Consider the following 12,936-nt stretch of genomic DNA (forward strand, 5'->3'; position numbering starts at 1 on the left):
AGGGGATTGATCCACTTTCTCACTGGACATGGACCCTACCCGACATACCTATGTCGGTTTGGGAAGAAGGCAACGCCCGCGTGTGACTGTGGCGTTCCGGAAGGTACTCCTGAACATGTGATCTACGAGTGTCCTCTCTTCAATGATGTTGCAACCACACTCCGAGATAGACTACCAAACCAAGACACATACCAACTTCTGAGACGCGAAGATACCTTTCCACTGCTTAACACTCTGGCAAACGAGGTATCACATAAGGTGTTGATGGAATATCTGAGGGACATGAATTAACATAAACTCAGAAATATACACCGATTTCGTCTGGATCCCTGTTCCCATACCGCCTGTGCGCGGACTGGCCGACTATCCACCATAGTTGGGATCCGCCGCGTGCAGGAATAGGGGGAGTAGGGGTCAACTCTACCAAAAGGGAAAGCACCGGATTTGACTTAGGATAAGCTTAGTTTGTAGGAATTAGACTAGGATATTTACGTTTAGGAAACTGCAGCGAAATAACATCTTGGCCTGCCCAGTGCCAGGGGCATGCTTTTCGGGTTTAACTCGAAGAGCAAGGTTTATACTCTCTGCTGGCATATATGTGACGCTGCAGATGTTAGAACTTAGTGATAAGAAGTAGTATTTAATTGTAGGTATAGACAATAATATTAGTAATGCCCATCATTGTGTAACACCTGTAGCTCACTTACAAGTTAGAATTAAGAGCTGCATACTTGTAACAATCATTGTATAATAATACAGGCCCACTAATCAACTAAGGGAGTGGGTTATTATGTATAACTATTATTGTAGTTGAAATAAAAAAAATAAAAAAAGTTCTCGGGAACTGATGACCTCAGAAGTTAAGTCCCATAGTGCTCAGAGCCATTTGAACCATTTGTTTTTTTCAAACGGATCGAAAAAGAAAGAAAATAAGAATGGCGAAGGACCAGGTTGTAATCTGCCAAGAATTTCAAACCATCGTACACTCCGCTGGAGAGTGAAAGATCATTCTGGATAAAATTGAATATTCCCTCTGATATACCACCGCCAAACACACTGTACAACTTGCTCCCGAAATCCAGCGACAAAATTTGGGAGCTTGTTCATTTTCTGAGTACATAGTCCCCAGTGGCTCGGTAAACTGTGATAATCTAACTATGGTCTATTTCGTTTGTTGCTCCAATACCTTTTTTCTGTGAAAATACCTTCACAACAGCGAAAAACTCTGTAACATACGATCATCATAACACGGAAAATTTGGTTTCTCATTGGTCCCACGCACAAATGCAGAAGTTCTGCTATATGGTTGCACTCGTTGTGGAAATATTTCAAAAGAGGGCCTTTATATCGCTCTTCCATTGCATTCAACGCATCCATACATGAGGTGTATATCAGCCCAACCTTCATCAGTAACCCTATCTGTATTGCTGTGTGTCATTATTGACGTACAACTAAGACTGATGGAGAAATAAACTCGTGGTAGAACCGAGCAGTATTGAGCGCTAGCTTGAGAGAAAAAAGTAAATTAGATATTACTGTTGTCAACAGCAAGGACAATCAGTGAAGAGAACACGTTTGTTTCCAGACAAGATATGCAGCGCATTCTGCCAACGTTTGCACTGTTGTATGGATATTTTATTCAATACAAAGTGTACATTATTCAAGAAATAGTGTGGAACCATAGATTAAACATATTGAAGATTGTATGAGCTTTGTATTCATTACTATGAATCGTATATATAGCACGTATCAACCCATAAAAGCATTTTCACAAATATGGTAAAGACCAAAACTCAAAGAGTAAATAGTTTTCTGAAAGGTTAAATATTTTCTCTAATTTGTGTAATATTTTTCACATCAATAAGTACCCTGTACTATACTCTTTCTACAGCAGTTGGTTTTCTTACTCAGGAAATAAGCTATCTCTATATCAAATTTCATCTAATCAGTGCAGCCGGTTTGTCATGGAAACGTAACAGACAGGGTTACTTTCACATTTACAATATTAGTATAGATAAAACTTTCAGTTACGGTATCTTGTTTCGATGATCTGATTTTGATGAAGTTTATAAAGTGCTCCAAGCTATGCTCAAGTTAGCTGTAAAACCGCAATGAAAATTCGTTGAGTGTTTTGGAGATTAGCGTGTTCAGAGAAACAGACAAATACGACTGTTTTACATAAAACTTTAAATCATTGTTTCTTTGTTTCGGTTTTCCGATTTTGATGAAATAAAGCCTGTATGGTGCCCCAAGCTATACCCGAGTTTATTGCGAAAACCCCTGCTAATTCGGCCAGTACGTTTGGAGGAACGTGTTCAAACAAACACAATTGATTTATTGTTAGTATAAATCGATATACGTCAACTGAAATCCATAAAATTTGAGCACGCCGGTGGCTGGACAATAAATGTCGAACGTAAGATCTTGGATATAGCAAAGGAAGTACTGAAGAAAGACTGAAGCACGCTAGCACAATATTTTCGCAAATGGAAACCCATACCAAAACGGAGGTCATATGTTTCTTCTAAAACAATAAATTGGCCAATCAGGAAGTTACAGTATATATAGAGAATATCGTTCGTCCCAACAATGAATAAAATATCGTGAACGGAACTTTAAGCTACATGTAACATTTATCGAAAAGTTCCGTTAAACTGTGCTCAGAAAAACCTGTTACTGTACTTAGAGATTGCTTTCTAGGGCATGAACAACGAATGTTTTCTTTTCCGACACACCGATCCCTTACAGCAGGCGTCTCCAAACATTTCAGCCTAAGCCCCAAGTACCAACACCTAGAAACAGTGTGTCTATATTTTCTTGAGAACTGATAACCGAGTACTGCTCGGAACTCCTAGGTACAATTTAGAAGTTTTCGTGAATCTTACCACTGCTGCCCGTCTTTATTAGCTGACACTGAGTGCCACTGCAGTAGTCATTACACAGTGAACTACTTATTGTTTGACCTTGAGCTGTGGCCGCAATTTCATTTCATATACATTACTACAAGTAAATATCACCCGCGAAGGTCGTTGTAAAGCGCTTCCACGAAACCTTGTTACTTCCGTGCGTCATTAACATCACAGCAAAGTGGTCAGAACGTAGCGCGAGCTGCATACGGTGTCAGGACTGAGTGATATCTTCCCACCACCAAATTACTCTCCACACAGCGGAGGTTGTGGTTACCTCCCCGTTCCCCGCTCAAGAAAAGGAGGTCAGACTGTAGTTCATCATATCAACATACTGTAGTGTTGAATTAAGGGCAAATTTTCGTTTCAAGACCAGTCGGTGATTGAGATATCTATGACACAGGGAGCAGGGGTGGACTCCATTACGCAGTTTCTGTTAGCACTGACAGTCAATTACCCACGCCATTTCATTGCCGCAGTGATATCCGATGGACGTGCTGGGCTTCACGTATTGTTACGACTACTTCCGACAATGTTAAATGTCGTAGTAATGTTTTCCGGATGTAGAGAAAACAAATAGTACAGCACCATCTCGTTGGTAGGTGCAACATGTGTCATGTGAAAAATAAAATATGGTGGGACTAGTGTGTTTCGTAGTGAAGGTACAGTGTGTTTAACAGTGAGTGTCTAATTCAACTAAAATTGCCTTAAAGATAACTCCAGTGCCATTCTATACTCAGAACCCTTGCTCTTACTGCCTCGTGATGACTGAGTGTTCTGTGATATCCTTAGGTTGGTTAGGTTTAAGTAGGTCTGAGTTCTAGGGGACTGATGACTATAGATATTAAGTTCCATAGTGCTCAGAGCCATTTGAATCTTCCTCTTAATCTGCATCATTTTGATTTGCAGTTTGTCTTTGAAAACAGCTTTGTCATGATTCTACTTTACAGAGCGCTGGATTATAGGATAACGCGTGACTTAGTGTTCATTTACAGTGGCCAAAGAGGCCGATCGCGGCCAGAAGGTGCTGTTTTGAAATGGTTGGTAGATACAGAAAACAGACTCCTTATGCGGATCATCGTTCGGTAAGCGACACAAATGGCTCTGAGCACCATGGGACTTAACATCTGAGGTCATCAGTCCCCTAGAACTTAGAGCTACTTAAACCTAACTAACCTAAGGGCATCACACACATCCATGCCCGAGGCAGGATTCGAACCTGCGACCGTAGCGATCGCGCGGTTCCATACTGAAGCGCCTTGAACCGCTCGTCCAGAAGCGAGATAGTTTCTTACAATTTCTGCTTCTCGTTGTGCGAATGATTCGTTATGGGAGGTGCTCAACAAGACTGTAATAAGAAAATTACGGCGGACCGTATATCATGCACGTCTGACCCGTTACCGAGGGCCGGACTGATGGTGTTCGAGGGCTGGTGTTGGGCCGTAGGCTGTAGTTTGGAAGCCTCCGCCTTAGAGGGTGCGAAAGTAACATCCGATTGTCAACAGTTCACTCATCAACATAAAAGGAATCTCCTATGTGCCACCCGGATATGGAACGGGGAAAGACTTTAAATGTATGGAGCAGTGAGAAGAGCCTCTGCTACACACATTGCTGCAGATTCAAACGAACAACATCAACGAAGTCCTTCAAGGACAAGGGCAGACAAGAAAAAGAGATTAGTCCTCAAGACGTATTAGACAAAGAGGAGAGACTCGCAAAGATCCGGGATGAGTTTCATCTCTGGTCTCGACACAGATTCAATTTCCCGGAAAGACTTTTACTGCAGCTCACGTCTCCCCGTTGAAAGAGGAAAAAATCTTTTGTTTGTCATGATAATTATGGGGATTGGATCGGGTACGAGTCGAGATCTAAATTGGATTCGATTATTTTTGCGCGAGAGGCGACTGAGCTGCTCGCAGGGCGATGTGTCGGCGGCGACTACCTTTACTTCCTTCGCGTTATTAACTCCATGGTCAAGGCCACGTTGGCAGCTGGAGCGAATCGCTCAACGACCACGTTACGCATCAGACGCTAGGAAACAAAAAGACTGGCCGTAGCACGCTGTGTGACGTCACGGCCGCTTCTCAGGGAGCCGGAGCCGCAGGCCTTGGGCGGCACCAGCCTTGTGTTAGGCCCGTAATTTACGGTGAGGATCTGCCGGGCCATTCCTGCATTTCCTGACGAGCGAGGCCGGCGGCCTTGCCGAGGTTCCCTCGACCTTGCTACCAGACATCGCACGGAAGCAGCTCTCCTCGCGAGGAAACAAATTTATTACACTGTTGCTAGTGCCCTACGAGGACATTTATTGCTCTGTTGCTAGTGCCCTACGAGGACGTTTTAAAATGTATCACCAGCTGCGATACAGTCGCGTATACGAACAGTGATCCAATACTGTCAAATGTTTTTTATTACAGTCTTTGCTCATAATATCAATTTTTTTGACGATGACCGGTTTCAGTCCGTAATAACCATCCTCAGATCTTTTCTATAGCATGTCCTAAAGTGATAAGGCCATAATGGCATCGTCCAAACATATAATCAGCACAGCAGATTTTAGATCTACGTGACGATGCTGTGCTAATTATATTTATATGTATTGGTTAAAAACAGTCTTGGTTGCAATTTTAGTTTTTTTTATTTTTCAACGATGCGTTTCGCCTTATTTAGGCATCTTCAGGTTATCTTTTCTAGATGGATGCGAGAGACACCAAGATCTGCATAACGCGTTCGCGTTCACAGGGGCGAGTAACAGAATAAAATGGGGGCTCACGTAGTAAGCATACTGCACCACAGCGTCGTGTGCTTGTACTGAAGTCTAATACAGTATCTCCTCAATAGGTGGCGCCGCCACGCAGCAGTGATAAGAATGAGAGATCTACATACCCACTAAAACCTTTACATTATAAAGTGTGAACTTGAACGCGCAATGCAGATTTTGGTGTCCCTCGCGTCCATCTAGAAAAGATAACTCGAAGATGCCTGAATAAGGCGAAACGCGCCATTGAAAAATAAAAAAATAAAATTGCAACCAAGACTGTTTTTAATCAATACTGTTAAGCACTGGTTTGTTGTATGCCACATACGGATTGGAAGATATTTGTATGTTTTAACGATCCCATTGTGGCCTTATCACTTTAGGACATGGTGTATAAAAACTTGAGGATGGTCATTACGGACTGAAATCGGTCATCGTCAAAAGAATTGATATTGTTATCAAAGACTGGAATAAAAATCATTTTGAAATGTAGACTAGTCTGTTAATTTTTTTTACGCATACAACTTGAAAGGCCATACCTACGTGCAGCTATCGCTCCTCCGTATCTCCCATGATGAATACATTCCGATAAGCATCATATGAACAATGAAGTTATTCCTTGGCTGATCTTTGACTTCTACAATTGTGGTGCAGTCAGCGTAAATGGAGAACTACTGATGATAATAATAACGGTCGCCCGCCTCCTCCATGACTTTTTGTCACAGTTACATCACTGAAATTAAAACATTCTCGAAAATCTTGGAATTCCTGGCACCGATATCTTGCCAGTATCAATGTAGTTAGCAGGCAAAAATGGTCGAGATTGTCGATTCCCGGAATGGATGAACTGTCTGTATATAAAATTAATATTGTACGGAACCCACAGTGGCCGAGTCCTTCTCGCTCCTGGTCAATTTATATACTGTGTACATCGCACTTCGTGTTTATATTACATTAATTGTTTGAATAAAAAATTGGTAGTGCTGGTAAATACACTACTTCAGAAACTGCCAACTATACGCTGATGCTTGTTTTTATCGTGATGTTTAAATTATGTGCCAAATAGTTTATAACAGATAAGTGTAACCTGCGTGTGCTTTTTCGTAGTACAGGTACTGATGTCAAATAAAAGAACTACAAAATACTTTTCATTTGAGCCTTCGTATATTGTCGTAGCCTAATTTTAAAATGTTTATTTATTTAAAAAGACTCGCAAATTCAGTATACTTTGCTTGTGTATTATGTGCAAGATACATGCATCACCGACGCGGAGCCTATGTCGTAAGAATCGTATTCATGAAATCTTCAAAACTATGTAGTTGCTTTCTGAATCCTATCATCGGTTACCGCAAAGATACGACTGCCCATTAAAATATATTCGAATATGCGCCATTCCTCTACTTCAGTCACAATCGCATTACTACCTGGATGGCTAATCGCTGAATTTTGGGATTTCTGGCCGACATCCTTCCTCTCTCTTCGCTCTACATGCAGACCTGCCCATCTCTAAAGGACCTGGGACTTACCTCTGACTGAGTCGCACACTACCGCGCCCTCTGTTACTGATATTACAGTCCTCACGTGCAATATCACGGTTATTAATTACTATTTTCGACAACAATGGGTTTTTATCTTTAAATGTCACAACTTGTATAGTATGCAATGAGATTTTAAAATTGTATTCGGCACATACAGTGTGTATTTGCTTCAACTGATGTATTGCTAACTGGAGGTCATCTTCATCATGTGCAGATAGCAGTGCAATTTGAATAGAGGGTTTATCTAACGTAATTCCTGGAAAAATTTTTTATTTTCTTTTTTAAAATAAAATTTCAAAAGAATGGACGAAAGAGATCGCCCCATCTCACTTCTTGCCTCATATTTATCTCATCTTTTCTGTCCTGCATATATCACATCGTTTTTTACACATTACATGCTTCTGATTATCCTTTTGAGTTGGACAGCCAAGGACACACATTTTTGCCAGTAATTTATTTGAACTAATTTGACGGAAAGCTTTCTCAAAATCTGTAAACGTATTGTAGGTTTCAAGATTAAATTATCTGTTTTATGACTTCTTTTATTGTAAAAATATTGTCACTACACCTCCTTCATTTGTAGGGAGAAGGGCTTTTCAGAGAGAGGTTCAAACTGTAACTTTCTGTAGACTTTTAAATCATTAGAGACGAGGCACTACTTGTGCTGGAATGACTACCCAGAAGAAGCATTTGACTTTTATAGGTGCAAACAAAAGCACGAGAAGAGCACAGTGAAAAAAAAGCGGATAATCCTAGTAAACGTAAGTCCGCAGACCAATAGTTTCCCCGGTACGATGTCTGCACAAATGCAATCACATTTACACTGCGAGTAAGGTGTAAATTACAAAGAGATAAACTGCCTTCGTTTGAGTTTATCATCGTTCCAGCCACCTAAGTACTGGTAAACAGCGTTTCGACAAATCTATTGGTCATGGCTTCTCGTCATGAACCCATTGGACTTTTTTTTGAGAGTGTATTTAAAAGATTTGGTGAATTACAGCCCTGTTGATGGTGTCGATGAATTCCGGGAACGCATTGTGGATGGTCCTCAGTGAGTTCGGAACACACCTGAGATTCTTGAACGTGCACGGGCATCGATGAGGATACTTTGCTGAAGCCTGCTTGCACGTGAGCTGTGGCCATATGAAAGACTTTAATACGTCTTCCTGAAGTGGATATCTGCAGTTGGGATCTTCGGGGGCTTTGTTAGAAGGTATTCATACGCTTATTCGTAATACGTCGTATCGGAGAAACCATTGGTTTCCTTGTCTATGTTTACTGGGAATCCTTGTTTGATTCATTGCCCTCTAATTACCCCTTCAGATTGTACCTGTAGTAGTCAAACATTCCATGTATCGAGAATTCGAACCTTATTCTTACAAGTCCAGTGACTTAAGCACTGCGGCATTCACGCCTGGAATTTTTTTTCAGCTAGTATCAGTAAACCCCAATACCTTAAACAATTGAACTGTCATGTGTCAAACTATTTCAAACTATAGTCGACTTAATCGTCTTGAGAGAATTCATCAGCTGTATGGTAGAGGCTAATGAAAATAATTATCATTAATTACACACTTTTTTAATTCAATTACGTGTTCCCATCACACTGCATCATCTTCAGACCTAAAACTAAATATGTACCACCGAATGTTTTACAACAGTAGAAAAGAGAAGAACTGTATTTAAAAGTAGAACTTATGAAAATAATTGCGTCAGCTAGCCGTCTTGCCTACCCAGCACAACATATCAGAGTACTGTATTTTGCAAACATTGACCGCAGTTTACTACTGTAAAATATTAGATGGTACATATTTAGTTTCACTTTGTTTTAGGTCTGAAGATGATCCAGTGTGACTGATACATGTGATGTAATTAAAAAAGTGTGCAACTGAGACGGAACAATTAATGAGAGTTATCTTAAATATCTATAAAAATGTTCAAATGTGTGTGTATCTTATGGGGCTTAACTGCTAAGGTTATCAGTCCCTAAGCTTACACACTACTTAACCTAAATTATCCTAAGGACAAACACACACACCCATGCCCGAGGGAGGACTCGAACCTCCGTCGGAACCAGCCGCACAGTCCATGGCTGCAGCGCCGAAGACCGCTCGGCTAATCCCGCGCGGCTAAATATCTATAACTTCAAACGTTTGATTACAAGTGAGTTAATGTGTTAAGTATTTTACATTAAGTAGGTCAGCGAGAAGAAGTTTGGAAAAGACTTCAAAATATGCTTAACGTTTGTTGGAAGTTGTAAAGCGCTCTCATTACGAGACACAAGGTGATATAGTCTGTGTAATTTGCGCTCAGTTTTAAGCTAAAGAAAGTTTTCCGTGCATCTCAATGTTTGTGACGTCATATCTCCTAAAATACGTATCGCACAATGATATAATTTATGTGTACATTGAGTTTATATGTGGATAGTGTCAGCAAACTGCGTTGCGAATAGAGTCCTTAGCAAATATGTAATAAATTAAAACGTCATATCCGATGCTGCAGCTTTACTGCATGAACAGCGAAAATGTAGTAAGCGGTAAACTTGTTTTCCGTTCACCATTTAGTGGGAGTTGCCAGCCACAAATGTTCGTAAGGATTTGAAAGTATTTTTAAAATTTGTCTGAAGTCGCTAAGTTCTCGCGTTCTCAAATACTGGACGAATAAAGTCCGAGTATGTGCGCGCCGTCAATTAAGCTGCCTAAAGACGAACACACTATTTCTCACTTTAAGACTTCTTTATGTTGAACTTTTAACATAAGATTACACCTCGTCATGTGTAGATTATGACAGAAATTTAATTTTTCTTTAATTTGGTCAGTGATTACGTGGGTTATTGAAAACCAAATTTTTGTGGCCCCTGGAAGCCGTTAAATCGGCAACCTGCAATTGGTCTTGGGTTCCGGCTTGCGTGATAGTCGGCTGATATCGGAATGCGTGCGACAGAACGCTTGCAAACATGTTCCAAAGCGCGGAACCTGAAAACGGGATTTTTCGGTGCTCATAAATCGGGCTCTACACGTTTCCTCCCGCTTAGACAAATTGAGCATTGATAGGACTTGCGGGGGCACTGTTAGTTCATGGGTGGTTTCTCGGAAAACCCCAAAAATCCAGTCGAGGATTCAAAGATGGCTGTGCACAACAAATGGCTGAAATTCGTACCATATATTTCTAAGATCCCGATCTTGAATAGTCTTGAAAATCTGCTTGGTATCTGTATTTTTTCCCAGATTCATAGATTCTAAGTTATCCCATTCGTACGTGTAAACTATGCACGTAAAACATAAATAGATTTGCTACGGTCGCAGGTTCGAATCCTGCCTCGGGCATGGATGTGCGTGATGTCCTTAGGTTAGTTAGGTTTAAGTACTTCTAAGTTCTAGGGGACTGATGACCACAAATGTTAAGTCCCATAGTGCTCAGAGCCATTTAGCCACTTAAATAGATTGATTGATTGATGACCTATGATTTAATTAAATTGACTGGTATAGCCGTGAATGGATGAATGAATGAATAATGCAATGCGTAAATTCATGGGTGGTGCCTGAAAACACCCAAGAGAGCTTTTTTCACCATATTTTTCGTAGTCAGCAGCGGACCAAGCCCCAGTCGCGGATTCCAAGACGGCTATACACAGCAAATGGCTGTAATTTCTACAATATATTCCTACTACTCCGGCCTCGGACAACCTTGTAAATTTTCTATATCTCTTTATCCGTTTCCGAGACACAAAGATTCAAATTTACCCTACCAGTGTACGTAAAATGCAGTGTGAGGCGAAAACGTAGTTTATAAACTGACCTAACACGGAGAAATATTATATAAAGTATGTCCGTTATCATCAGAAGGATTCTGGGAACACCACGTTGTGGTGATGAAGTACATTGATAATTTTTGTGTATGTAAAATGCGGTCTGAAGGGTAAAATTAGTTTTGCGTTATTTCAAATTCTGATAAATAGAATATCGAAATTTTATTGGCCCATAATTTCCTTTCATATGTGTTACATTCTCTGATGCAGCAAAGAAAAGAAGAAAACCAGCGGGAAAATGCTCCTATATGAGCACAAAAACGATGGACATGCTCCTTCTTTATTAAAAGACTCTGATTGAACAGGCCGCCCGGAGTGGCTGAGCGGCTCTTCGCGCTTCAATCTGGAACCGCGCGACGGCTACGGTCGTAGGTTCGAATCCTTCCTCGGGCATGGATGTGTGTGATGTCCTTAGGTCAGTTAGGTTTAAGTAGTTCTGAGCTCTAGGGGACTGATGACCTCAGATGTTAAGTCCCATAGTGCTCAGAGGCATTTGATTGAAAAGTGCTGTACCAGCTCCCTCATTCTGCCTTTCTCAGTACCTTTAAAAATGTACTCAGAAATTCTGGCATGCGAATATATTCGCGGCTTTTTGTGCTGAGAGAGGAGACAGTGGCAGTCGGGAAGAAAAGTAATAAATACTGGATGACAGTAGACAGTGCTTGTGGTATAAAAGAGCGAAGGAGACAATGATAGTGTGAGACAAAGGAAGGGGTACAATGGCAGTGGAACATAGTAGACACTGAGAGAACAGTGCTAGGAAAAGTGTGAAGGAAACAGTGCCAGTGGGAGAGGAATAAAGATAAGACGGAAGTAGAAGTGGGTGAGAGCTGGTGATAATGAGGGACAGTCTATGGCATTGACGATGACAATCAGGAACAGAGAAATTGTGATAATGAGAAGAGGCAGCAGCAGCGAGAAGGAATGACTAAGATAGTAGCAGTAAGAGAGAACAAGGGGGAGACAGTGACAGTGAGAGCAGACTGCATTAGTAGGACAGAACGAAGGGGACTCTGGCTCAATAACAGAGCGCCACAAAGAGATAATGACAATGAATTGGGACGAATGAGTAAGTGCGAATGAACAATTGGGAATGGACGGGCATGAGAGATCTGCAGCAATGGACTAGCACTAGGGGTTATGAGTGAGTTACTGTTAGGGGAGTTTGCGGGAGTGAGAGATGAGATGCATGTAATAAAGAGCGCGGTTGTGTTCAACGACAGTACTTTTGCGAAAATTTGTACAGTTTCTGAGAAAGGTAGAACGAGGCAGCTGGTACTCCACTTTTCAGAGTCTCTTAGCAAAGAGAAACATAGAGAAGCACATTCGCTTTATTGTGCTCCAAAATGGTTCAAATGGCTCTGAGCACTATGGGACTTAACATCTGAGGTCATCATTCCCCTAGACTTAGAACTACTTAAACCTGACTAACCTAAGGACATCACACACATCCATGCCCAAGGCAGCATTCGAACCTGCGACCGTAGCAACAGCGCGGTTCCGGACTGAAGCCCCTAGAACCGCTCGGCCACATATTGTGCTCCGATAGAAGCATTTTTCCGCTAGGAGATACCTATTCTTGTTTTAATTAACAATAAAACAACGAAATAGCTTTTTCGGAACGCATGTGTACGTAATTTTCTTCTGTTGTCTTGAACGTCTAATTACAGAAATAGAGAGCAAGGAACTTTCGTGTTGAAGGAAAGGGGGAAAACCCTGGGGTTTCACTGGAGGAAGGCATCGAGGCGGTGCGCCAGTCGGATACGATCTGTACTCACGAGACGCAGGGGTTGAGGTTGCAGGCCGGGTCGGACAGCGTACCCGTGTACAGGAACTTCTCGCCGCGCTCGTCCGCCGTCAGTGTGGGCCGGATGTACAGCACGCCGTCCCTCACGTAGCTGCAACACACCGGGAGAGCAGGCCACTGTA

At 41.6% G+C, this 12,936-nt stretch overlaps 1 protein-coding gene across 1 annotated transcript in view; it reads right to left on the reverse strand.

Moving 5' to 3' along the window:
• The window catches only part of LOC126270294 (beta-1,3-glucan-binding protein-like), a 273,194-nt gene that overhangs the window by 57,326 nt on the left and 202,932 nt on the right, over positions 1 to 12,936 (reverse strand). The window contains exon 2 of the mRNA XM_049974060.1: positions 12,786 to 12,905. Coding sequence (XP_049830017.1) covers positions 12,786 to 12,905 — 120 coding nt within the window. The remainder of the gene's footprint in view (positions 1 to 12,785; positions 12,906 to 12,936) is intronic.

The sequence above is a fragment of the Schistocerca gregaria genome, chromosome 1 (assembly GCF_023897955.1).
Source record: "Schistocerca gregaria isolate iqSchGreg1 chromosome 1, iqSchGreg1.2, whole genome shotgun sequence".
NCBI lineage: Eukaryota > Metazoa > Arthropoda > Insecta > Orthoptera > Acrididae > Schistocerca > Schistocerca gregaria.